General features: G+C 43.6%; 2 protein-coding genes across 2 annotated transcripts in view; both read left to right on the top strand.

Moving 5' to 3' along the window:
- The first annotated feature begins 1,907 nt into the window (after positions 1 to 1,907).
- EID3 (EP300 interacting inhibitor of differentiation 3) lies at positions 1,908 to 5,037 on the top strand. The gene is made up of 2 exons (XM_045289957.1): positions 1,908 to 2,024; positions 2,132 to 5,037. Exons 1-2 carry the CDS (start codon positions 1,910 to 1,912, stop codon positions 3,037 to 3,039), a joined length of 1,023 nt encoding a protein of 340 aa, XP_045145892.1. The 5' UTR covers positions 1,908 to 1,909; the 3' UTR covers positions 3,040 to 5,037.
- A 2,098-nt stretch (positions 5,038 to 7,135) lies between these two features.
- TXNRD1 (thioredoxin reductase 1) overlaps positions 7,136 to 22,972 on the top strand; it is a 34,584-nt gene continuing 18,747 nt past the window's right edge. The window contains exons 1-10 of the mRNA XM_004700341.2: positions 7,136 to 7,153; positions 8,354 to 8,476; positions 10,255 to 10,327; positions 11,392 to 11,511; positions 15,140 to 15,282; positions 15,687 to 15,802; positions 16,995 to 17,220; positions 20,507 to 20,599; positions 21,102 to 21,178; positions 22,314 to 22,470. Of these exons, the coding sequence (XP_004700398.1) occupies positions 8,390 to 8,476; positions 10,255 to 10,327; positions 11,392 to 11,511; positions 15,140 to 15,282; positions 15,687 to 15,802; positions 16,995 to 17,220; positions 20,507 to 20,599; positions 21,102 to 21,178; positions 22,314 to 22,470 (1,092 nt within the window). The 5' untranslated portion in view covers positions 7,136 to 7,153; positions 8,354 to 8,389. The remainder of the gene's footprint in view (positions 7,154 to 8,353; positions 8,477 to 10,254; positions 10,328 to 11,391; positions 11,512 to 15,139; positions 15,283 to 15,686; positions 15,803 to 16,994; positions 17,221 to 20,506; positions 20,600 to 21,101; positions 21,179 to 22,313; positions 22,471 to 22,972) is intronic.

The following is a 22,972-nucleotide window of genomic DNA, read 5'->3' as shown; positions in this document are numbered from 1 at the left end:
CTTTCCACACGCTCCAGGGATTTAGAAGTTAAGCTCTTGTCACACAGATTTTTAGTAGGTGTTGGAACCAAGTTTTTAATTGACAGTCATTTGTTCAGTTAGTGCTTATTTGAGAGCATCCACGTGAAAACAGCTGTGCTTGGAAAATTTAAAACTCAGCCAATGCCTTTGAGAAGCTAACACTAGAAGAGGTAGAGATGCTCACACTTGGGTGCGTGCGCGCACACACACACAGTGGGAAGTGTTCTCCATCAAGGCTTATGTTTCTTCCCAAATTACTCCTACTTAAATAATTGTGGACAAATAGAGGTGCCATAGGGACTTGGCAATAATCCAATACCATGTTTTGCTGTTCGTGCAGTTGGCAAGACATTTAGTGCTGGTAACCAAAGAAAAAGGACCTAGCCTAGATGCTCATTTACTTTTATTGTTTTTTGAAGCCTGCAGTGTGGTTCACCTGTTTTGAGGGCTGCTTTATGGCTCTGACCAACCGGTGACTTCACTGCATCGTAGTTACCCAGTTTGCAGCTTCCCTTGTTTACTGGTATAACAGATTAGTGCTTAAATCTTCCTAGCTTGCTCGCACTCTGTCATTGTGTGTGGTGGAGCCGATACCAATGAAGCGCCACATTAAATTTGGGAGCAGAACTGCTCCCAAAGGGTTTCCTGGGCTGCCATCTGGATGGCGGGGAGTTCTGGTGGTGCACTGTTGAGTGCTCCACTGCCCACCAGCTGTTCCCAGGAAGAAAGCTGTGGAAGTCTGCTCCAGAAAGATTTTCACCTTGGAACCTTGCGGGAGTCTGGACTATAGGGTTGGAAGTAACTCCAATGTGACAGCAAATCGCCAGATGTTTTCCCTTGGAGCCTTGGGGGTGGATTGGTTACGAGTTGGGCTGCGAACCCCTTGATCACCAGCTCTGTGGGAGAAAGACTGGACTTTGTACTGCCATCAACAGTTACTGTCAGAAGCCCACAGGGATCAGTCGGTTTGTACTTTTTGGTCTTCACCCCCAGTGACTGGTGGGTTTCACATGTTCACCTTTTGTATTAGCAGCCCAGCACTTAACCGTTTCCCAAGCTCCCTAAAACCCCCAGCTGTTTAGCAGAGGGTTCTGCCTTATGCCAGTCTTTAACCTTGGGTGCTGAACCAATAATCACTCGTAAAATTGCCGACTTGCTAGTCACACAGGACAAGTGGACAATGCCCCCTTACCTGCTTCCAAGAGCTTCCAGATGGATAGGGTTTGAGGTTGGGGTTTGGCTTTTGAAGGCCTGAAGAAGTTCATTAGCTCCATATATATGGTTTTGTCCCTTCCAAGCTCCGTTGCTAATAAACCCTGACTCCCCCATCCCCTTACCAATGACCCTGAGAGTTGTGCTGCCCAATTGATCATGCTTTAGGTTCCTTCCTTAAAGAAAAACAAACAAAAACACTACTTTTTCCCATTAAGGAACGAACCTAAAATACAACTTAAAAACAAATGAACACACTTTTAATCAAAGTATTAAGAAAAGCAAGGGACATCCTGACAGCAGTGCTTCACAGCGACGGTTTTAAACTTGTGGTCCATCAGGCCCGCCCCCTGGCCCCCAATTTTGCCCTAAAAAGGCTCAAATGTGTTTCTTGCGTGGGTCATTACACTGAGTAAATGCTGAAATACAAGGCGTTCCCTGAGAAGGTAGTCAAACGTGTGATTGGTCCCCTTTGTGATGTGGGTGGGCCTGCGAGGCCACCTGCGGCTGGGGCCAGGGGGTGGGGGGCGCGTGGCCTCCTGCGCATGCGCCAGGACAGGTGGGCGGGGCGCTGACGTCAATCGCTACAATGGCCGAGCGAGGCGGGGGCGGGCTGGACCGGACGGTTAGTGCTTCGTGCGCCCAGAGCTCAGCGGTTGAAGCCGGCTTGGGGCTCATGTCGTCGTCCTCATCGCCGTCGTCCCGGATGGTTGCTGACATGCCCGGTGGAAAGTGCTCCCTGAGGAGAGGCAAAGAGAAGCGAAAGAAGCGAGTCCTGAGCATCCCCCTCAGTGAGTATCCCCCAAGCGAGCCGAGGAGGTGGAGGAGGAAGAGCCCCGAAGATGGAGGTGCCGGGGGGCGGGGCGGTGGCGAGGGAGCTTAGCTGTCCTTCTCCTAGGCCTGCAGGTGGACGAAGAGAAGTGCCGGCACATCCGGAAGCAGTACCGCCGCCTCATGCACACGGTGCAGGAGCAGCGCGACGACATCGTGCACACGGCCAGCGACCTGCTCACCGAGGCCCTGCAGGAAGCCGACGAGCTCTTCGACAGCGTCAGCCGCACCCGGGAAGCCGCCCTCGACGCCCAGTTCCTGGTCCTGGCCTCCGACGTGGGTAAAGAGAAGGCCCACCAGCTGAACGCCGATATGTGCGTGTTCAATCAGGCGGCGTTCCGCGGCTTACTGCTCGTGTTCGCGGGGCTCCACGGGCTGGAAGAGAAAAGGCCCGACTTAGGCCACTGCGACGAACTCGTCGCACGCACCTTCTGGGAGCAAGTGCACCGGAAAGCCACCCCCTGGATGCTGCGAGCCGAAACCTTCCACTTCGTTTTCGGGTCCTTCCGACCCGAGCCTTCTGCCCGGAAGCCCCGCCAACGGAAGAGAGTTCAGAGACCCGACGAGGGAGCTAGAGACATGCCCACGAAGCTGAGGGCAGGGGACCTGTGCAGTGATCAAGTGACCACCGAAATGGAAGTAGAGAGAATCCTGGGCTTGCTGCAGACCTACTTCAGACAGTACCCGGATACTCCTGTGCCCTATTTTGAGTTTGTGGTTGATCCAAACTCTTTTTCTCGCACTGTGGAGAATATGTTTTATGTTTCTTTCATCATTAGGGACGGTTTTGCAAGAATAAGGCTTGACCAAGACAGGTTGCCAATACTCGAGCCAATTAATATGAACCAGATGGAGGAGGAAAACGATCCTGGTTATCATGGCAGGAAGCAAGGAGTCATCTCTTTGAGTTTACAGGACTGGAAAAATATTGTGGCAACTTTTGAAATTTCAGAGGCTATGATCACAAGCTCATAGTAACGTTTTTGTTCTTAGAATGGGTACATCTTGTGGTTTTTCTAAAGTATCCCAAAATGGCGAGTACAATCCAAACAGGCACATGGTAGTGTGTGTCTTGTGAGAGAAGGAAAAAAATTAAAAATCCCAACTGTTTTCAAGAACATCAGGAAATGCTTTACTGTGTGGTGTATTTTTCTTAATCATAAAGTTGTGATCTGGAATGGTAAACTCGATGAGTTTCATAGTATCTCCTCTGTTGTTGGGAGCTGATAGAACATAAAGGCTCCTATGCAGGTTGGGCGCAAGGTGAGTAAGAAAAATGGTTAGTCCGGACATGAGCAGGCCTGTATCTGCAGTTCAAAAATAAAATAAAATTTTAAAACGGGCTTCATTACAGAAAAGATTAGGTATCCCAAAAGATTTTGGTATCCCACGGAGTAAAACTGTCTATATTCAAGTATTAGTACATTAGAGCATTAAGTGTGTGTTAAGAAATGACAAAATCATCTAGCATCCAGTTACAGGCTTTATCTCCTTTGTTAAGTACGTTTTCTGCCTTTATGTTCTCTGGCTCTGCTTAGTTTTTTATTTGTAATTTCTGCCAGTATGTAGTGTCATCCTGAACCAGCGATATCCATCACGTGAGCAACCTTGAACATTTGTCCCAATTCAGCATTTCTTAATAGATCTTTACCTGTGTGGGAGACAGTATGGGTAAATCTCTGTTTAAATAAAAATAAGTGATCAATTTATCCCAATGTTCATTAATGGATATAGATTTACTTTTGTTACTTGCACATTAAGAATCTAAATTACCTTTTTTTTTGGAAATTACTGTTGAAAATAGAGGTCATTACAAGAACAGTTTTGGAAAGGTTCAGGGACCATACCCATAAGCTGCTTTTCTGGATCCCAGTGAGAGCCCAATCCTTTGTGGTTATGGAGTTTTGCCATTAATCACTTTTATTTGGCAAGTGGCTAAGTATCTGCATACAGGAGGAGCTGTAACGCTTGGATAATATTGCACTAATTCCATTGTGGTATAAGGAAGGACTAAGAATGACCCCAAGATTGGGGAAGGATTTTGCGCATGTGTGAGGGAAGCATCCTAACCAGAAATAGTGGGGATTTTTAGCTGAAACAACTTTCAGTTACTTTCTAGAGTACTGATTCCTTCCCCTTTCTTTGTGAGGGGAGGCTGATCTTTGCCAGTATCTCACCCTTTGATTTAGCAGTCAGCTCTGTTTGATTGCGCTGACCTTCACTTTAGTTAGCATGTCTACCAACCAAGTTTCTTGGGCTTTCCAGCAGAGGAAAGGGATTTCTTTGTTGGTACAAAAAGATGACCCTGCCTTATTTCATTAATTTCCACCAGATTCTCCTATTCAGTGCCTTAGCTTCGCTTCTAGGAGTTTTCCACACTTAACAATGATCGAAAACATTAGAGAATGTAATGGTATTGGGGTTGGTAATTTTGGGGGGTCTGAAGTTAAAACTTCATTATTTTTTGTTGTTAAAACATGAATTGTCTCATCATTTTGCAATATAAGTGAATTTTTTATTTTGACGCCGAAAAAAAGAAGAATTAACCAATGGAGAGGCAGAATTTTGACTAGGTAAGAGATTTGGTATGGGCCAAACTCTAAATCTGTTGGTTTTGCATTATAATACAGTAGCTTAAATTTCGCAGGCTTCATGAAAGACATTGAAGCTTAGAATAATACAGACTTTTAAAATGAGACCTATATTATGTGAATAATACCTGTTTCAACTTGCAGTAAGTAGAGCTTCATTTAGAAAATTTATGTGACAAGTACTTTGGCTTGTCAGCTAATGACTGTAGTATAGTGGAAAAAGTAGACAATTAGTAATCATGCAGATCTAGATTTTCCATTCTTGGGTCATGACAAATTACTTAATCTCTATGGGCCCCTATGTTGTCTTTTATATGCAACGAGAATGACATTTGCGTAGAAGACTTTGTTGAGAAGATGAATGGGATCATGTAAATAAAACATCTAGCACTGAATCTGGCTCGTTTTGATCACTCATGGTCGCAGCTCGATAGTGATTCATCGTTTCCCTTGCTTTTCTCATAATCTCACCTTGCATTTGTTCTGGGGGACTCCAGTATGAAGTGCTTGGTGATGACATTTCATTAACTGAAAATATTTTGCGTGTCCACTGCCATACACCTTAGGGATAAAGTGATGGACAGAAAATTGCCCATTTCTCATGGAATTTATACACGGCAAGAAAACTCGTTAACAAGAAAAGCTAGTTTCCTATTGCTGTGAGAAGCTAGGGGTGGTGTGATTAAGCTCTTGGCTGTTAAATTCACTGGCCACTGTGGGAGAAAGTGGCTGCAGTCTGTTTCTATACAGGTGGATATCTTTGGAAACCTCCTGAGACAGATCTACCCTGTCTTATAGCGTGACTGTGGGTGACTGTGAGCCAGCCACTCAATGGCAGTGGTTGTGTGTGTGTGTGTGTATGTGTGTGTAAGGGGGTGGGCAGGGGAGCTCCTACTGCGGCTATAACAAATATAATGCTTTAAAATAATGATTCTGTTACAGTTGGAGGTCCGGCAATCCAAGATCTGTCTCATAGGACTGGCTCCTAGAGGTTCCTTCTCTGTTTAGCTTCTGGAGACTGCCAGCTTTCCTTGCCTTGTGACATATTTCTCACACCATTGCAATTACTTGCTTCCTTCCATCTCTTACCATTGTAATCAGATCTCCCCTTGAGTCCCTCAAATTAATACTCATGATAACATTGAGCCCGCTAGGATGATCGTGCAAAATAACCTTCCCCTAGTAAAATCTTTAATCTGCAAAGTGCCTTTTACTGGGATAGTTAAGTAACAATCACAGATTTTGGAGATAGTGGGCTTCAGTCTACTCTTTAGAGTACTTTTTCAGCCTGCCACAGAAGGAAGGACAGGCAGCAGTGTTCCTGTTGATTGCTCCGAGGAAAACTGGATCAGCTAGTGGGGAATGGGGGCTACTTTAGACAGGGCTGTATAAGGGATGACCTTTTCAAGTAATTTAAGTGAAGTAGAAACCATTTACCAGAGTATACTTGATAACTGAATAATAATTAAAATATTACCTTGGCTCCCACTACTGAGGCACATACTGAAGATCTAAATATGGGTCATGGTGGTGATCACCGTCCACATTTCTCCTAGAAGAAACGAGCCCAGTGTGTAACCCACTAGAGTTCCTCTTGTGCCAGTCTACCTGCTGGGTCAGGATTTGTTGGGAAGAGGACATTTCAGATAGGTTGGTGGTACAGGGAAGCAGCAGATGTCAGTGAAATGCCTCAGATCTAGTCTCATCCCAGGCAGTTACTCTGTGGAATTTGTGCACTAGCTGATAAAATTAGGCTTCTGCCTTGAACCATGAGAACCAGGTTTGGATACAGAATTTCAGTAAAGAACAGATAATAAATCTTGGCTTACAACTCGAGTGCATTTTCTTGTTGGGAAGGAGGGTTCCAAGAACGATAGGTTTCCATTTACAGTTTTACAGCCTGCGACTGAGTTGTTAACATCTGTGCTATGTAGCTACAGTACTGATAGAAAAAGGCCAGAGAGAGTTGTTAACATCTGTGCTATGTAGCTACAGTACTGATAGAAAAAGGCCAGAGATTTAAAAAAAAATGGTTGCCTGTACTTTTCCCAGAAGAACTCTAGCCGCACATACTATTTCAAACCAGCCAGTCAGCCCAAGGAAGGGGAGTGCGATTATTTACCTGAAGCTTGTACTGATCCTTCGTTTCACATGGTTATTACTACCCAGTTGTTCTTCCTCCCACAGTGTCTTGTGCTGAAGGAGGCGTTTCTGTCATAATGCCAATTGATGAGTACTGGCTGTGCCTACCAGCCTCCCCTGCCTGCCCTTTTGTCCAGACTGTCAGGGTGATGCAGGCTTGTCCTCATTGTGGCTGGATTCCAGGGGTCTTGCCTCCAGTCCCTGAACCATCTCGTGTACCCATCATGCTACCAAGGGGCAGTTACAGTGCTGTGCTTCCTCCTCCCTCTACTGCACCCCCTTCCGCATCCCAAGCTCCCGCTCCCGCTGCTGTTTCTGCTGATGGTAGGCAGCAGAGAAATACACAGTTGGGGCCGGTAAGTTCGGGGCTATGTTGGTTTTTAAAGTTAAGATTTGATTTAAAAAAAAGATAATTACACTTGTTAGCACAGATTTTTTTTTTATTAAAAGGTAATATATAACCAGAATGATGTTAACCTAACATCAATTTTCTAAAACCTGCTTGCTATGTGCCAAATACATACAAATAAGCGCTCCATGCAGGCTGTCTTCAAAATGTGGAAAAATTCCAGTATCTTTTTGTTCATCTTCGTAAGAATTTTTTGAAATCTCAATCAGTGTAAGAGACTTTATCACGCAGGTTAAAGATATGAGCTTTTAACAGACTTGTAGTTACTTAAAATGCTGGGGAAAAGCAACAACTTTTATATTTAGCTTTCCATTTAGGCCAATGTCAACTAATTGTTTTCTTCTGAAATTCTAGTTTTTTATTTTGGTCTTAAATATTTGACAGTTTTGTTTAAATTGCTGTATTGGGTGTGCTAGCTCATGTCAACCAAGGCCCAACTCTTAGCCTGAGGTCTTCATCCACCTGATCTGTGGCCTCTGGCTGGTAAGTAAAGATGATAGCTAGACTCTTGTCAGTGGTTTCATTAAAAAGGACAAGACAATGTTTTGGGTTTTCCAGAAAATTTAAAACCAATATTTAAAATCTATCTTAATTTTATTGAGCCGTCAGAATCTTGCTTATGTAGAAGTTAGCCAGTGGTGTGAAGAGGGATGGGGCACCGGATCATGACCAAAAGAGAGCATTACTCAAAGGAAGAGTATATAGTTTTCCTTTGAAAATTCTTTTTCCTTCCTATAAAGGAAGATTCTCCTACAGAGCTTTTTTATTGCTTGCTTTATTGTTGTAAAATATATTTAACAAAACTTTCCCCATTTTGAACATTCCCAAGTGTGCATTTCAGACATTAATTAGTCACGGTGTCATGCAACCATCACCACTATTTCCTATTTTCAAATGCTTTTCCACATCAAGAGACCCTCATTACCTTAAGTAATAGCCCCACCCCAGCCTCTTATAACCAACAGTAAACTTTTGCCTTTCCGCATTTATCTATCAGTTTTCTCGTAAAAGTGGGGTCATGTGATATTTGATCTTTTGTGTCAGATTTTTTCATTTATCATGTTTTCAGGGGCCTTTGATGTCGTAGCCTGTGTCGAGACATTCATTACTGCTTTCATATTAAATTGCTTTGGGTTTTCTTCTTTAGGCTTATCAAGAGGGCCAACTTCAAAAGCTGCTCAGTATGAACGGCTCTGAGGGTCTTCCCGAGGCCTATGACTATGACCTGATCATCATTGGCGGTGGCTCAGGCGGGCTGGCGGCTGCCAAGGTGAGGCTCCTTCTGTTCTCTTTATCCGGGTCATGCTTGGGATAGTCACATCCCAGCACAGCTCAATTTGAAAATCTCTGCAGCTGTTCAGTTCACGAATGTGGCTTTTTGCTCATAACTTGACAGGACATAAGGGACCATTTTATAAGTCATTCTTCCAAATTGAAAGGTGGCATGTTCATTATATAGAAGTACCAGGCCCTGAGTTTTGGTACACATTTCTATTCATTTCAAATTTGGTTGATTTTTCATGGGTAACGGGGGACATGTTGACTTAAAATGTATTTCTTTGTAATTTTTTTCCCCCCAAGGTAGCTATTTCCCTATTTGAAGCCTCTTTGGTCCACAAAGGATGGAGAAAGTTGGATTTTTTCAAAGTTATTTAAAAACGGAAGCCGTGTTTTGTCTGTATATAAGATGTTTTAAGAGAATAACCACTAGCTCCAGGCCTGGGAGCGATGGGGATGAGGATACATAAATAGGGGAGATTAGGAGTGAAGCAGGAGACCTGTGCTTGGCTGCTGATTGAAAGGTTGGTAGTTCGAACTCAGCAGCTGCTGTTTGGGAGAAAACTATGATAGTCGTCTTCCATAAAGATTACTGCATTGGAAACCTTATGGGACAATTCTGCTTTGCCCTGTTTGGTTCATGATGAGTTGGAATTGACTGGGCAGTGGGTTAGGAGTCTGAGAGAGAGACACTGTGCTTGTAGGGACATAAGGGCCTGTCTGTCACCCTTACCCAATAGGCTGTTTTAAAGATACTGCCCTAAGGTATGCAGTGAGTCAGGAAAAGCCCATTGAAATGAAGCAGGCCGGAAAGTGAATGTCATTTGTGTAGCATCAAGCCTCACTTTGCTGCAAGTGGTTCAGGAGTAGCATGTGGTATATTTGAGTACAGTATTAGTATTTTTGAAGAACACATAACACTCATTTCTTTCAAAAAACCCTTGTAGGTCTAGTTGCCAATATACAAAGCTTATTTCCTTAAAGATGAGATAACTCTACAGAACAAACTTCTGAATATTTCTTTCACTCCCTTAAAAAAAGATTTGCAAACCTTGTTAGATATTATCAAAGAGCCTTGGTGGGACGGTAGGTTAGCAGTTTAAACCCACCAGCCAGGGCTCAGGAGAAGGATGAGGCTCTTTCCTCCTAAAAAGGTTTACTGTCTTGGGGACCCTCTGCATGGGATTCACTATGAATTAGAATCGCCTCACTGCCAGTGGTTTTGGGGTTAGATTAGGGTCAGCTTTTTCATGGGAACCTACATGAAAATTTTAGGAAATGTCATAATTTCAGAAGAAAAACTGTAAAAACTGTTTCCAAATTATGCTTATAAATAAAATTACAACAAAGCTAAAAATACTTTTAAAATTATTACCTTATATAATATAGCCTGTAAGCAATTGGCAGGCCTGTGTGTGCTGCTGTTCACTTGTTTAAGGCAAACACGATTGCTCAATCTCGTCATTTGATTAGAACCGTAGAAGAGGATCTTAGGATTTCCAACAGATTCTTCCAGTTTTACAATAGTATTTGTATCCTGAATCTGTATGTTCTCTGCAAACGGCCCTTAAAACTATCTGTGCCTCTCGTTTTTTATCCTGGGTTTCTGTTAATTATCTACGCACGTGAAATTTCCAGGTGTTCGTAACTAGTTATGTTTTAGGCATTACCACCTAATGAAAACAGCATGGATTTGTAACAATCCATTTCTAATCCTTCATGCTACCCTTTGAAACACATTTTAACATATAAAATAATCTTGTTTTTCAGGAGGCGGCCAAGTATGGCAAAAAGGTGATGGTCCTGGATTTTGTCACTCCAACCCCACTTGGAACTAGATGGGGTAAGTTTTTTACAAATTTATTTTAGAGGAGAATTTGTAAGAAAGTTCCAAAATGGCGTCTAAATCCCAATTGAAGTTTTTAGAAATTAAATGCTTAATTCTTAAAATTGAGCTAACTTAAAATAGGATCAGATTTAAAGATGCTAAAAGGGTTAAGAGTAAAAACCTTATACAGAAGCTTTTATGATGGTAAATATTTGAGTTACCTAGTATAATTAGTGGGGAAAAGATTGGGCTTCCTACTCCTGTAAAGAGTTACACTCCCAGAAACTCCCAGGGGCAGTTCTACCCTGTCCTATAGGGGCACTATAAGTCAGAATCAGCTCCATGGCAGTGAGTTTGGTTTAGTTTGGAGTGTAAACTTTTAAATCGTGAATGCATCATTGATGGATTGTACCAAGTAGTCTGGGAGCACAGGGATGGGATTGGTAAAATCGGGGCAGGTTCTCGGATGAGTCGTGTCCTTGACAGCCAACGGAGAGGAGAAGCTTAGTCCATCTAGGCAGTGAGAAGAGAATGACGAGATTCCTATTTGAAGAAAAGCAAGTACCATGCTACACTCTTACACATGTCAGTGTGCCCACCGCCACCCCCATGCCCCATTTCTCTTGTATTTTGAAGGAACTAGTCTATCCATCTGAGTATCAAGAGAAAACTGAACTAATCTCCTGAGAAGAATGCATTCACGTATTCAATTCAGACACACTGCAGTCCAACCACATGTGACCCACCAGTTCTGTGCACGTATCCAGGGGCAAGCACAGGATGGTACCAGCACAGACACATTGCATCTCTGGCATCTTTATCAGCAGGCAAATTGGATCTTTGTAGTCCATGGGAGTGTTTGAATATGCCCTTCATTTCTGTTTTCCGATGATGTTGCTGTGTTTTGTACATAAGGCTCTTATGGAACTTGAGAGGTTGGGAGATACAGGAATAAAGGGATCGATAGAATTGGCTATATTAAACAAATTAGGCATCTTAGAAGTGTAGTCACTGTTGACCTTTTTTTTGATAGATCACAAAATGTGATATATCCTTATTATTTCTTGATGTTGTTGTAGGTCTTGGAGGAACATGTGTGAATGTGGGTTGTATTCCCAAAAAACTGATGCACCAGGCAGCCTTGTTAGGACAAGCCCTACAAGACTCACGCAACTATGGATGGAAAGTTGATGACGCAGGTATGGGGGAGAAGAGCTGCTTTTCCCTTTGGGTCTGGGGGGATATGCATGCATTTTTAGTGTTTCATCTCTTTATGAGGCTAGTGAGTTACCTGGAAGATTTATAATTTTAAATTTCTTACAGATAAAATAATTATAGTTACTGTGTGTCAAGACAACTACATTTGGTAAAATAAGAATAGATATGATACTCAGATTGTAGTTTTGCTATTATATTTAAAAACAGAATTCCTTAAAATAAAGTTTCTTGATTTAGATAGTGTATCATAAGGAAGTATGGATTACAGTTGCATTCTTTTGAAGCAGTTGCATTTTTCTCTTACTAAAGAAGTGAGTTTTTGGTGGCAGAGGGGCGATAGTCTGGGTGGTGTAGAGTTGTGGGCTGCAAGTTAGGCTGCTAACTGGAAAGAAGGTCAGTAGTTCGAAATCACCAGACTCTGAGGGCGGAAGATGAGACTTTTTACTCCTGTAAAGATTTACGTCTCACAAACTCCTCGGGGCAGTTCTGTTCTGCCCTCTCGGGCTGGCATGAGTCAGAATTGACTGGATGGCAGTGAGCGTTTTTTTGGATTAAGACGTCCTAGACAATTAAAGTGACATAATCGTTGACTTTGTAAAGTAAATTGCATTATCTGGTAGAAGAGTGAAATGAGGCCTGCCACAGTTTCCTGAGGAGTTAATGTTGGGTCTTGCCCTTTCCTTGAGAATGAAACCCTAACTCCTGTTTTGCCACACTCTCGAGTGTAATTTAAGGAGAACATTTATTAAATCAGAACGGCAGAGAGTCTTGACAAAGACAAATCATCCAGATGAAGGAGGCCATTAGCATCCCAGGTTTTAGCACCCCAGGACCGCTAATTAAATAAGACATGGAAAAAAAGTGATTCACAAATTCATGAATGGTAGCAGATCATTACATCACAGTTAGAGGTGGAATTGCAGATTTGGACACAGGGCCTGATTGGGACTTGTATATTTTGTTAGAAAACCTTACAAGATTGGTCCCTGGCAAGACTGGTAGGACATGACTCAAGACTACACAACTCTCCTCTCCCCATCAAGGACACACCTAGGCAAGCCACTAAGAGAGATTGCCCCTGTCTGGGTGGAGGTAATCCTCTTTCCAGTGTACTGCCTGAGGGCAAGATTATCGACTTCCTAGTCAATGACATTGACTGGGAGCTGCCACAGGTTCAGGCCAGATACAGAAGAGGATGTGGAACAAAGGATATTATTGCTGATGTCCGTGGATCTTGGCTGAGAGTAGAGAACACCAGAAAGATGTTTACTTGTGTCTTATTGATTGTGCCAAGGCATTCAAACGTGTGGATCATAACAAACTATTCCAGAACACTTCATTGTGCTTGCTCAGAACTTGTAGGTGGATCAAGAAGCAGTTGTGAGAATGGAACAAGGGAATCCTGCATGGTTTAAAGTCAGGAAAGGTGTTTGTCAGGGTTGTATCCTCTCATCATAACAATTTAAAGACTACTAAAATCTTCACAAGTGGGCCAATAAGTAACATCTTGAAACTGGAGAAAGAGTTGATGTCATGGATTTTGTCTTGCTTGAATGAAAGCGCCAGTCGAGAGATGGAAAGACCTGCTGTGTTACCTGCTGCAAACGTGCTGCACAGGACCTCTTTAGCTTATTCAAAAGCCACAGTGTTACTTTCAGGACTAAGGTACACCTAACCCAAGCCATGGTATTTTCAATCGCCTCCTATGCATGTGAAAGTTGGACATTGAATCAGGAAGACTGAAGAACTCATGGGTTTGAATTGTGGTGCTGGAGAAGCATATTCAAAGTCCAATGGACTGCTGAAAGGACACACAAACCTGTCTTGGAAGATGTATGGCCAGAGGGCTCCTTCGAGGCAAGCTTGGCGAGACTTCATCTTACATACTTTGAACATGTTGTCAGGAGAGGCCAGTCCCTGGAGAAGGCCTTCAAGGAGATGGATTGACACAGTAGCTGCAACAATGGGTTTGAGTGTGGGAAAGACAGGATGGCGTAGGACCACATTGTGTTTCATTCTGTCGTGCACCAGGTGTCGCTCGATGGCACGGAACACAACAGGCTGATGATCAGCAGGAATTCTATGGAGGCTTAATCTACATGGGGACTCAGCAAACTGGGTGCTCAGAATTTAAGCTCTCATACACGCCTAACTAATGAGAATTGGGGTGGCGGCAGGGACATTTGCGGAAATAATCCTCTGGCCAGTAGCTAAACTTTTGTGTCTTTCTTTTTTTTCTGAGTTTTATTGAATAGCTTCTTAAACATTAACCAACAAGGCTAAAACTCCTTGGCTTTGAACATGCATGTTCCTATTCAAATTAGATATACTTCACTTGTTGACCGTTTTACTTTTCATTTAATATCAAACGTGTTTTTCTAAAGTCTGGAGTCTTAGAAGATTCCAAGACTCCTGCCCTCAGCCTCTCAGGCAGTTACCAGGTGAGAGTTACAGACTACAGACAGAGGAGCTATGCCAAGTGGTTTCACCTCACCACACAAAGCAAAGAACCCCCTCTGATTGTGGAGTGAAACGCTCTGACGTGCAGATGGAGTCCAGCCTGGTGGGAGAATGCACCACCAGCATGACCGGGAGGAGACAGTGAAGACAAGAAGAATTGTATCTGTCCCGCTGTGTGACCAGCCAGCATCCGTAATAGCCCCACAATCATGAGTGCTGTCGCTGAGTTCTGTGTGGCCATTGCAACAGACCATCCAGGCTGTGTATTTTCCTTCTGTCTGATGTTTTACTAGTTGTTGGTAAACACTAATTTATGATTAGATATTAATGAATAACAAGGATTTCTTTTTTCCTCCCTTCTGTGGTTTTTTTGAGTTCACTGTTGATTATGTTAATGCCCAGACTCTAAGGATTAGCTAATTATGGTAGAATCACATACTCTCCCACTGTTTGGTGAGGTGGGTGCTGGGGGTGGGTGGGCGGGCAGTGGGATTGATTGACTCCTGAAATACCCTCTCAGACCACACCATGGTGGCACTTTTTAAATAAAGGTCCAAAAGTCAGTATTTTTTGCTTTGTGGACCCTGGGGCCTCCCGCAACTTGCTAGCTCTGCCATTGTTGTGCCCGAAGCAGCCACGGAGCATGTGTAAATAAGTGAATCTGACTGCTTTTACCATAAAGAAATGTGGCTGGCAAGATGTGTGCAGACGTTTGCCAGCCCCTGGGCTAGAGATTGTGACCAGCTCCGTGGCTCCAACCCTGGGTGCATCTGAAGCCCGCAGAGCTTTGTTGCCAGCATGGAGTTCTGGGCCTGCCCACAGCCAGCACCCCCGGCAGTTCGTATTAACACTCCAGAGTACAATTTTACTTCATTTCTAGGTAAAGAAGGAAAAAGTTTGTGTGTTGCTGTTTTAGTCTTGAGAATTGCTAGGAAGCTTTGCATGAGTTCACTATTGCAGCTGTTTTCTGAAAGGGAAAGGATATTTGAATGTGAACCGGGTTTTATGTGCTCAAAATGAAGGACTTGACCAAGACCTTCTATAGACCAAGAGCGCTCTTCTTGGTATTCTATGGGAAGAGTTACCAAGAAAGGATCTTGCTGGGCAGTTGACAGAAAATCTAAACATGTGCCCTGTTTCTGTCTGCAGTAAGACACGACTGGGACAAGATGACGGAAGCTGTGCAGAATCACATCGGCTCGCTGAACTGGGGCTACCGGGTCGCTCTGCGGGAGAAGAGGGTCACCTATGAGAATGCCTATGGGCAGTTCATTGGGCCTCATAGGATTAAGGTAATGGGGTGACAACCCTGAGTAGCTTTTTTTTAAAAAAACTTTTACTGGGAGCAAGGGAAAAAAGGAGATGATTATAATGAAAACAATAGCCACCGTTGAGCTCTGGTTGTTCAATGGTCCAACATTTTAAGTGTTGGATGCTAATTGAAGGGTAGCTGGGGGCTCAAACTCACCCAGGAGCTGGAGGGGCAGGTGTGGCCATTGGCACTTTCACTGGGTTATATGGGACCAAGGTGAGACTGTCCACAATGACTGTACCTAAGAGCGCCAGTGGCCACCGGGACCCAGCTGTTGCAGAGGGTCAAGCTGGATACTGTGGGGAACGGCCTTTGTAAACGCTGAGGCTAGCAAGTCTGTGGAATGATAACGTAGTGAAAGTTGACATATTGGCTCCTTTGTAGGCCACCAATAATAAAGGCAAAGAAAAAATTTACTCAGCAGAGAGGTTTCTCATCGCGACTGGTGAAAGGCCACGATACTTGGGCATACCTGGAGACAGAGAGTACTGCATCAGCAGGTAAGGAAAAAGAAAGGAAAAGAAGAATCCTATTATGGAGCTTAGCTGTTGCCCTTTTGCTCATAAACCCATTCGGTCCATTTCTTGCCCATATTTTGTTTTGAAAATTCAGTACTGCAAAGGATAGCCTAATAGACATTAGTCATCGATCTCACCACCCTGAACTAATATTATTATCACCGCTTATTATCAGTATATAGAACTATGCTTATAATGTTCATATTTGTACTTGACATTTATTTACATATGTGAGTATACTTTATACAGCATATAAAATCAAATGATAATGTGTGCATGTGTTTATAGTACTGCTTGAGACTAATAGCAGGCTGTTAGATTTATCAGGTCCTAGTCTCTGCTCACTGCTATTGAAATAATCAATGTCATCACAGGAGTCTTTGTGAAATACAGGAATCCAATAAGGTTTGCAGGGTGATTGTATTTTGTGTAGAACGTGATAGCATTGCCGAGTGTGTGTGTGTGTGTGTGTGTGTGAGAGAGAGAGAGAGAGAGAGAGAGAGAGAGAGAGATTTTATCCATTTTGGCTTTCCCCGAGCCAGGCAGCTCAGATGGCAGCTGATGCCATGGCTGCCTTGAATCAGCACCCTTGTCATAGTGTTACACTCTCCTTCCCAGCAGTGTGTTTTATGGCCTCTTGCTCCTTTGTGTTCCTCACTGGACTAGAAGCCTTACTCTGGGTTTCCCGCTTGGATATTTTTTATATTGGGAAAGCTTGGTGTAGGACGTCTCTCCCACCTCTTCCCAGTATCCATCATTGCTATGCCAGGCCAGATGTGACTTCCCCCTGAGAGAGACCTGTGTGGTGGGAGAGTGGGGTCGTCTGGGTTTGCAACTACAGACACATGTACGTTTTTGACTGTGTTAGTGGAGGATTGTTCCACACAGTTCAGAATCGTTTTGTTTGACTCTGTAACATTCGACAACTTTAGTTTTTAAATAAGAAACACAGTCTAAGATTGGCTTAGTTGTGCTAAACTCAGACGTACCTTAAGCTACTTCTAAATAACTGAGTGGCAAGAAAGGGTACATATCTGAGGGATCATGAAACGCTCGTGCTATTTTCTGTATTTGGTTCTTATGAAAACAAAGTTAACTACTTTGGCTTATTCGTTGTGCACATGAATTAAAAAAAAAATGTTTTGTCTCCTCCCAACCCCCCACACCTTTTCAGTGATGATCTTTTCTCCTTACCCTACTCCCCGGGTAAGACCCTGGTGGTGGGAGCCTCCTATGTCGCTTTGGAATGCGCTGGATTTCTTGCCGGTATTGGTTTGGACGTCACTGTGATGGTGCGGTCCATTCTCCTTAGAGGATTTGACCAGGACATGGCCAACAAGATTGGTGAACACATGGAAGAGCATGGTGTCAAGTTCATAAGACAGTTTGTGCCGATCAAAGTAAGTGGGGACTGCCTGTCACTGTGTTGATGCTATACCATGCGAGCGCTAGAGGGAGTGTAGGAAGAATCCTTTGAGCAAATGCAGCAGCTATACTGGAACTTTGTTTTCGAGTGAGGCTATCAGGTATGGCTGTGTGGTGAGCTATAGGCTCTGTAGTCATCGGTCACTGTGAGGATTAAGGAGCACAATCCTTGTGCGTTATCCAGGCTTAAACACTGTAACTGTTTTGGCGCTATAAGAGGAGCTTCAAAAGTTGGTGGAAAGATGGGGTTTTTCACAAACTTTTTGGAGCCCTTTGAGTATGTTTCCATCAGATGATGATTGGAAACACCCGCAGTACTGGGAGTATATGCTGTATTGATAGAAAAAGAACATCTTCCATCGGAACATCATAAGGCTGGGGCCACATAGGTTTGACCCTTTGGAGGACCTGTGTCTGTTGATAGAACATTTTGCATGGCTTACCCTGGGGGTAAACCCAGGTGAAGAATGCCTATGGTATTATAGGGCGGAGGCCCGGCCACACTGTCACAGGCCTGTGACCTTGCCCACGTGGTGGAGCTTCTCTCATGCAGCCTTCCGTCGGTCTAGTGAGGGATTAGGTAGATGACCCCTTTTGTACCTGAAGACCATAATGCTGTACAGTTTTGTCCTTGATTCTTGTTCTACAACCAAGCTGATGATCCTTGACGCCATCAGACATTAAGTATGCCCGGGTGGGGTCCCTCTGAGGAATATGGTAGTTCAGACTACTGCAGTGGGGACAGATGGAGGCTGTTTTTCAAGCCTGGCAACCCAAGAGGCTGATCCTCTGCTAAATAGAAATTATTAAGACGTGGTAGGACTGTAGTGCTTTAGTTATGTTATTGGAAAGAGATTGGATGCTGTCACAGTACACAGGGAAACACATTGAAGCCACCAAGTTTGTTAAGTGCTTATCTTGCCAAGCACTGGGAATATAAGTACGAGCATCTTTGCTTTTTAAACTTACATTCGCTAGAGAAATCACATAAGTAGTGATATAAAAAGCATTTACTCTTGTATTAGAGTTTTCCAGCACATTTTTAATGCAGTTCTTGTGGTAAAATCAGCTGCCTCGGCTGCTGTTCAGGTGGGCTTATACTTGAGTACATACAGCACTTTGCTGTGAAGGAAGAGTAGAAGGGGCTATGAAAGTGCATGGCAGGCATAGTTTCTCTAATCTGAGCTTCAGGGAGGGCTTCCTGGAGGATGTGACATTTGAGCTGAAATGAAAATCAAGGAATTTATCAAATAAAAATCATATCGATGGGAATAAGGGGGAGGGCAGAGTAGAGACCCCAAGCCCATCAGTAGTCAATTGGACACCCCTGTCAGAAGGCCCACAGGAAGGAGAGACCCAGTCAGGGTGCAGTATAGCACTGACAACACACACAACCTTCCGAATGCCGTGACCCTTTCATACAGTTCCTCATGTTGTGGTGACCCCCAACCATTAAATTATTTTTGTTGCTACTTCATAACTAGTTTTGCTACTGTTATGAATCAGGTGACCCCTGTGAAAGGGTCGTTTGACCCCCAAAGGGGTCTTGACCCACAGGTTGAGAACTGCTGCTCTAGTGCTTCCTGGGCGGGAGGGGGGAAATGAGCTGATGTCAGGGGCTCAAGTAGAAAGAAAGTGTTTTGAAAAAGAGGATGACAACAGATGTTCAGATCTGTTTGACATAATGGATATGTGTATTAATTGTGATAAGAGCTATAAGAGCCCCCAATAAAAAGAAAAAAATAAATAATTAAATGGGTTTACGAAATGGAAGAGGACAGAATGGAGTTTGGTTAGGAACAAAGTGTCATCTTTCTCCCACAGAGCAGCTAGTGGGTTCAAACTACTAACCTTTCAGTTAGCAGCTCAACTCATGACCCATTATGCCACCAGGGCTCTTACTAGAGAATAGTCTGTACAAAAAGACACTGCAAGGAGAGACGGCTCTCAATACTGAAAAGTCCTGACTGTAATTCTGAATTAAGTAAGGCAGGAAGAAATAAATGTCGACAAGGCCCTTAACTCACCATGCTGAAAAAAAACCTTTAAGCCATGACTGATTCTAATCTTAGGGAACATGTAAGTTAGACAGAAAAAAACGTTTCCAGCATGTTCAGTGGCGGTTGGCTAAATCAGAAAGGAAGAGAATTTCAATTGAAAATGAAATGAGACTTGATGATAATTGTATTTTACAGGTTGACTAGAAATTATTGGTGCTTTTCTGGGTTCCTACCAGTAGATGCTTTATAGAAACTTAAGATAGCCAAAGGAGCCCCAGTGGGTTATGAGTTGGGCTGCTAACTCCAAGGTCAGCAGTTCAAACCCACCAGCTACTTCACAGGAGAAAGATGAGGTTTTCTGCTCCAGTCAAGATTCACAGCCTTGGGAACACTGAAGGGCAGTTCTACTCTGTCCTATGGGGCAGTTCTACTCTGTCCTATGGGGTTGACTCGATGGCAGTGAGTTTGGAGTTTCTGGTCAGACATCAAAGGTCAGTCGACATGTTTAAAGTCGCCCAGTGGTATATGTGTAAGTCGTTGTGACCCAGGTAATTGTTGACATCTGTGTAATGATTTTTTCCAGTTTCAGTTGCCTTCACACAAGTGCCACAGCTGGCACCTTTCAACATACTTAACAACTGACAGCAGCTCCTAGTTGACCGGAGCCATGTCTCCCTGCCCTCTGGTATTTAGACTGATGTTTCGCCAGTTTGTGGCCTTTGTCGTTACTGACCAACTCTAGCGTCCGTTCATCAGGAGCCCTGGTGGCGTAGTCGGTACACATCGGGCTGCTGACTGCCAGGTCAGCCGTTTGAAATCACCCGCTGCTCTGCAAGAGAAAGACCAGGCCTTCTGCCCTAGAGAGTTGCCGTCCTGGCGGCCCTGTGGGTGGTTCTGCCCTGTCCTGTAGGGTCGCTCTGCGTGGCAGTCAACTTCATGGCAGTGAGTGTCTGTTCTGAGAGAGCAAACAACGTTTGTAGTCCACAGAGAACCCCTGAATTTGCAGTGGGTTTCTCTGTACTCGTTCTTACTGACTCTCTGGACTGCATTCTGTTGGGGAACTCTTTGAAGTGATAACTCAATCAGTGAGAAGGGAGGGAATTTAAAGTCATGTGTCATCCTAGAGATGCTGAGGTGAGGGAGTTGCACCACCAAGGGCCTCTGAGAGCCATGTTGTCACTTTGCATGCACTGGAGACAGCCACCACCTGTCTCCTTGACACATGTCTGCATTTCAGAGTGAAACTTTTGTCATTTTGTAGGTTGAGCAAATTGAAGCAGGGACACCTGGCCGTCTCAAAGTGGTAGCTCAGTCCACCAAGGGTGAGGAAATCATTGAAGGAGAGTATAATACGGTAAGGAATGCACGGACCCTCTACATGTAATATTACTGTTGTAACTACTACTGGCAATGTTATAGTTTATTTTGATACAGAGGTAGCTTCAGATTTTTCCAAATATTGTTTTTTGTCCTATGAAAAGGTAACCAGAATTTTAAATGAGCTATAATTCCTTTGATTCCTTTTGCGTCTACCTGGCCCACTAATTTAAAAAAATCACTTCATTGTTTGCATATGCTATTTTTGACTCTGAACTTGACCTGGCTTATTTAGGGATAAACTTCCTTTTTCTATCAAGTAATAAGAAGGAATTTCTGCTATATCATATGAGTTCAAAGGCTTATTTTTTTAAAGACTTAATTTGTTGAAACGTGCCTTATTTTCTTAATAAAATACTTTGTTGTAGGCCTGAAGCATGAAATTAGATTGGCTTCAATAGGTAGAAGAAAATATGATTAAAAAACTCATGCAAAAATTCTTTTTGTTAATATTCACTACTGTATTAACATTTTTTCAGGTATTACTGGCGATAGGAAGAGATGCTTGCACAAGAAAAATTGGTTTAGAAGCTGTGGGAGTACAGATAAATGAAAAGTAAGTCAAAAGTACATTGTATGTTAAGAAATACATTACATATTATTTCAGTTATTTACAATAGTGTCAGTATTAGAGTTTAGATCATTAAAGTTAATTTGTACTATGATTACGAAGTTTTGCTTTTAAGCTTAGAAAACCATTTCACTGCCACTCACATTAGGGTTTCCTTTTCTCTTTTTAAAATCTAATAAGTATAGTGGCTTGCATTTTATTTCTTAGATGTACGTACAACCCCAAATACCAAATTCCCATCTTCTCATGTGAGGCACATAGTGCGCATAGAGTGAGGGATCAAACTACTGGTGGGAAAAACACTGTATAATGCCCAAAATATTTGCTTAACAATTCGGTAGTTTTTAGTGTGTAGATCATTAAATGTGTGGACTTAGCTACCTTTAGCACCTACCAAGTTTGGGGATCAGAAGGGACTTCACTACATTCCTAGTGACCGTGACGAGCGCCCAGTATTCTCCCTCGGTTGAGGTTTGTGCGGTGACAGGCCCCTGGAGAGCTCGCTGAGCATCTGCCTGCCTGCGTTTAGGGAGGACAGCCCGTGCCATTTCCAGGATCACCTTCCTTACCCCCAAGGAAGGCCTCTGTGAATGGCAAGCTGCCATTCAGGAGAACTGGGCTAATGTGAGAATTCCTTCCCTCGAGGTGAAGAGACAAAGGAGTTGGGACAATCACTGGTCAGATTTAGCCAGCCTGCTTCCAGTTGGGCCCAAGGCTTAGATTCTGTGTGATGCTGATAGCAAGTATTGAGACGCTCAATGTGGGCCATAGACCACTGTACTCTCTGTTTTCATACCGTTTCCTGTTCAATCCTCAGCAACCCTTTAAGGGTTGTAATCTCCTCGGTCCCATTATCGCATTTATAGATGAGATACTGAGGCTGAGAGACAAGTGATGACTTGCAACCTTGTCGTTGCATCTTAGCGTCTGGAGTCTTGAACATTCTGTTCTAGTTTTCTCATTTTAGGGTTACTTACTGTTTTCTTATGCCCTTTGATTTTTGTAGCCAGAATGTGGTCTTCAGCTAGAGTTAACATTTTGGGCGTCCTTGGGAAAAAGGGAACTTTGTTCTACTTAACTAGCATTGGTTACTGATGAGTATAGCCGAATGGGTTTGCAGGACTGGAAAGATCCCCGTCACCGACGAGGAGCAGACCAATGTGCCGTACGTCTATGCCATCGGCGATGTACTGGAGGGGAAGCTGGAGCTTACCCCAGTGGCAATCCAGGCGGGACGACTGCTGGCCCAGAGGCTCTATGCCGGTTCCAAGGTCAAGGTGCGTGCTGTGGCTGGTCTCCATTCCTGACTCTGTATTCTTGGGTCTCTATTTAGAAGTAGGGTCTTGGGGGCGTTTTCCAGGTTTCTTGTTTTGGTGATGGTATCCTAAACCAACAAACAGCTGCTCTCCTGCGAGCCCCGAGGAATAGGGACTCGTGTCACACCCTAGCTCTGCTTGACTGGCTGCATTCAAACCTGATACTCAGACTGCTGCCATACTTTGTGACTCAGGACATTTGTCATGCTTGGTACCACACTGAGAATAAAAACTGTGATAATCAGGTTTCTGCATTTATGTTCCAACACGCCTGGCTCTGGACTTACGGGGCTTGTGTGAGTTACCTCATTCAGTTCTTCTGTTGACTGTGGTGGTGGATGACAATTAAGTAGCTTGTCCCAAACCACTAAGTCAGTAGGCAGTCATGGCAGAAATCAAACCCAGATTTGATGCAGGCATAAATATCCACCATTTTCAAAGATTGCTGTAATTTATCATTGCC

This window comes from Echinops telfairi, unplaced genomic scaffold (genome assembly GCF_000313985.2).
Source record: "Echinops telfairi isolate 266 unplaced genomic scaffold, ASM31398v2 ScPeMD7_2;HRSCAF=8, whole genome shotgun sequence".
NCBI lineage: Eukaryota > Metazoa > Chordata > Mammalia > Afrosoricida > Tenrecidae > Echinops > Echinops telfairi.
Note: the sequence above shows the minus strand (reverse complement) of the source record. Positions and strands in the feature narration are given on the sequence as shown.

Excerpts from the sequence above, each read along its gene's own strand:
- EID3 (XM_045289957.1), top strand. The coding sequence starts at position 1,910 with ATGTCGTCGTCCTCATCGCCGTCGTCCCGGATGGTTGCTGACATGCCC. Across the intron at positions 2,025-2,131 it reads AGTCCTGAGCATCCCCCTCA|GCCTGCAGGTGGACGAAGAG; the intron begins GTGAGTATCCCC and ends TCCTTCTCCTAG.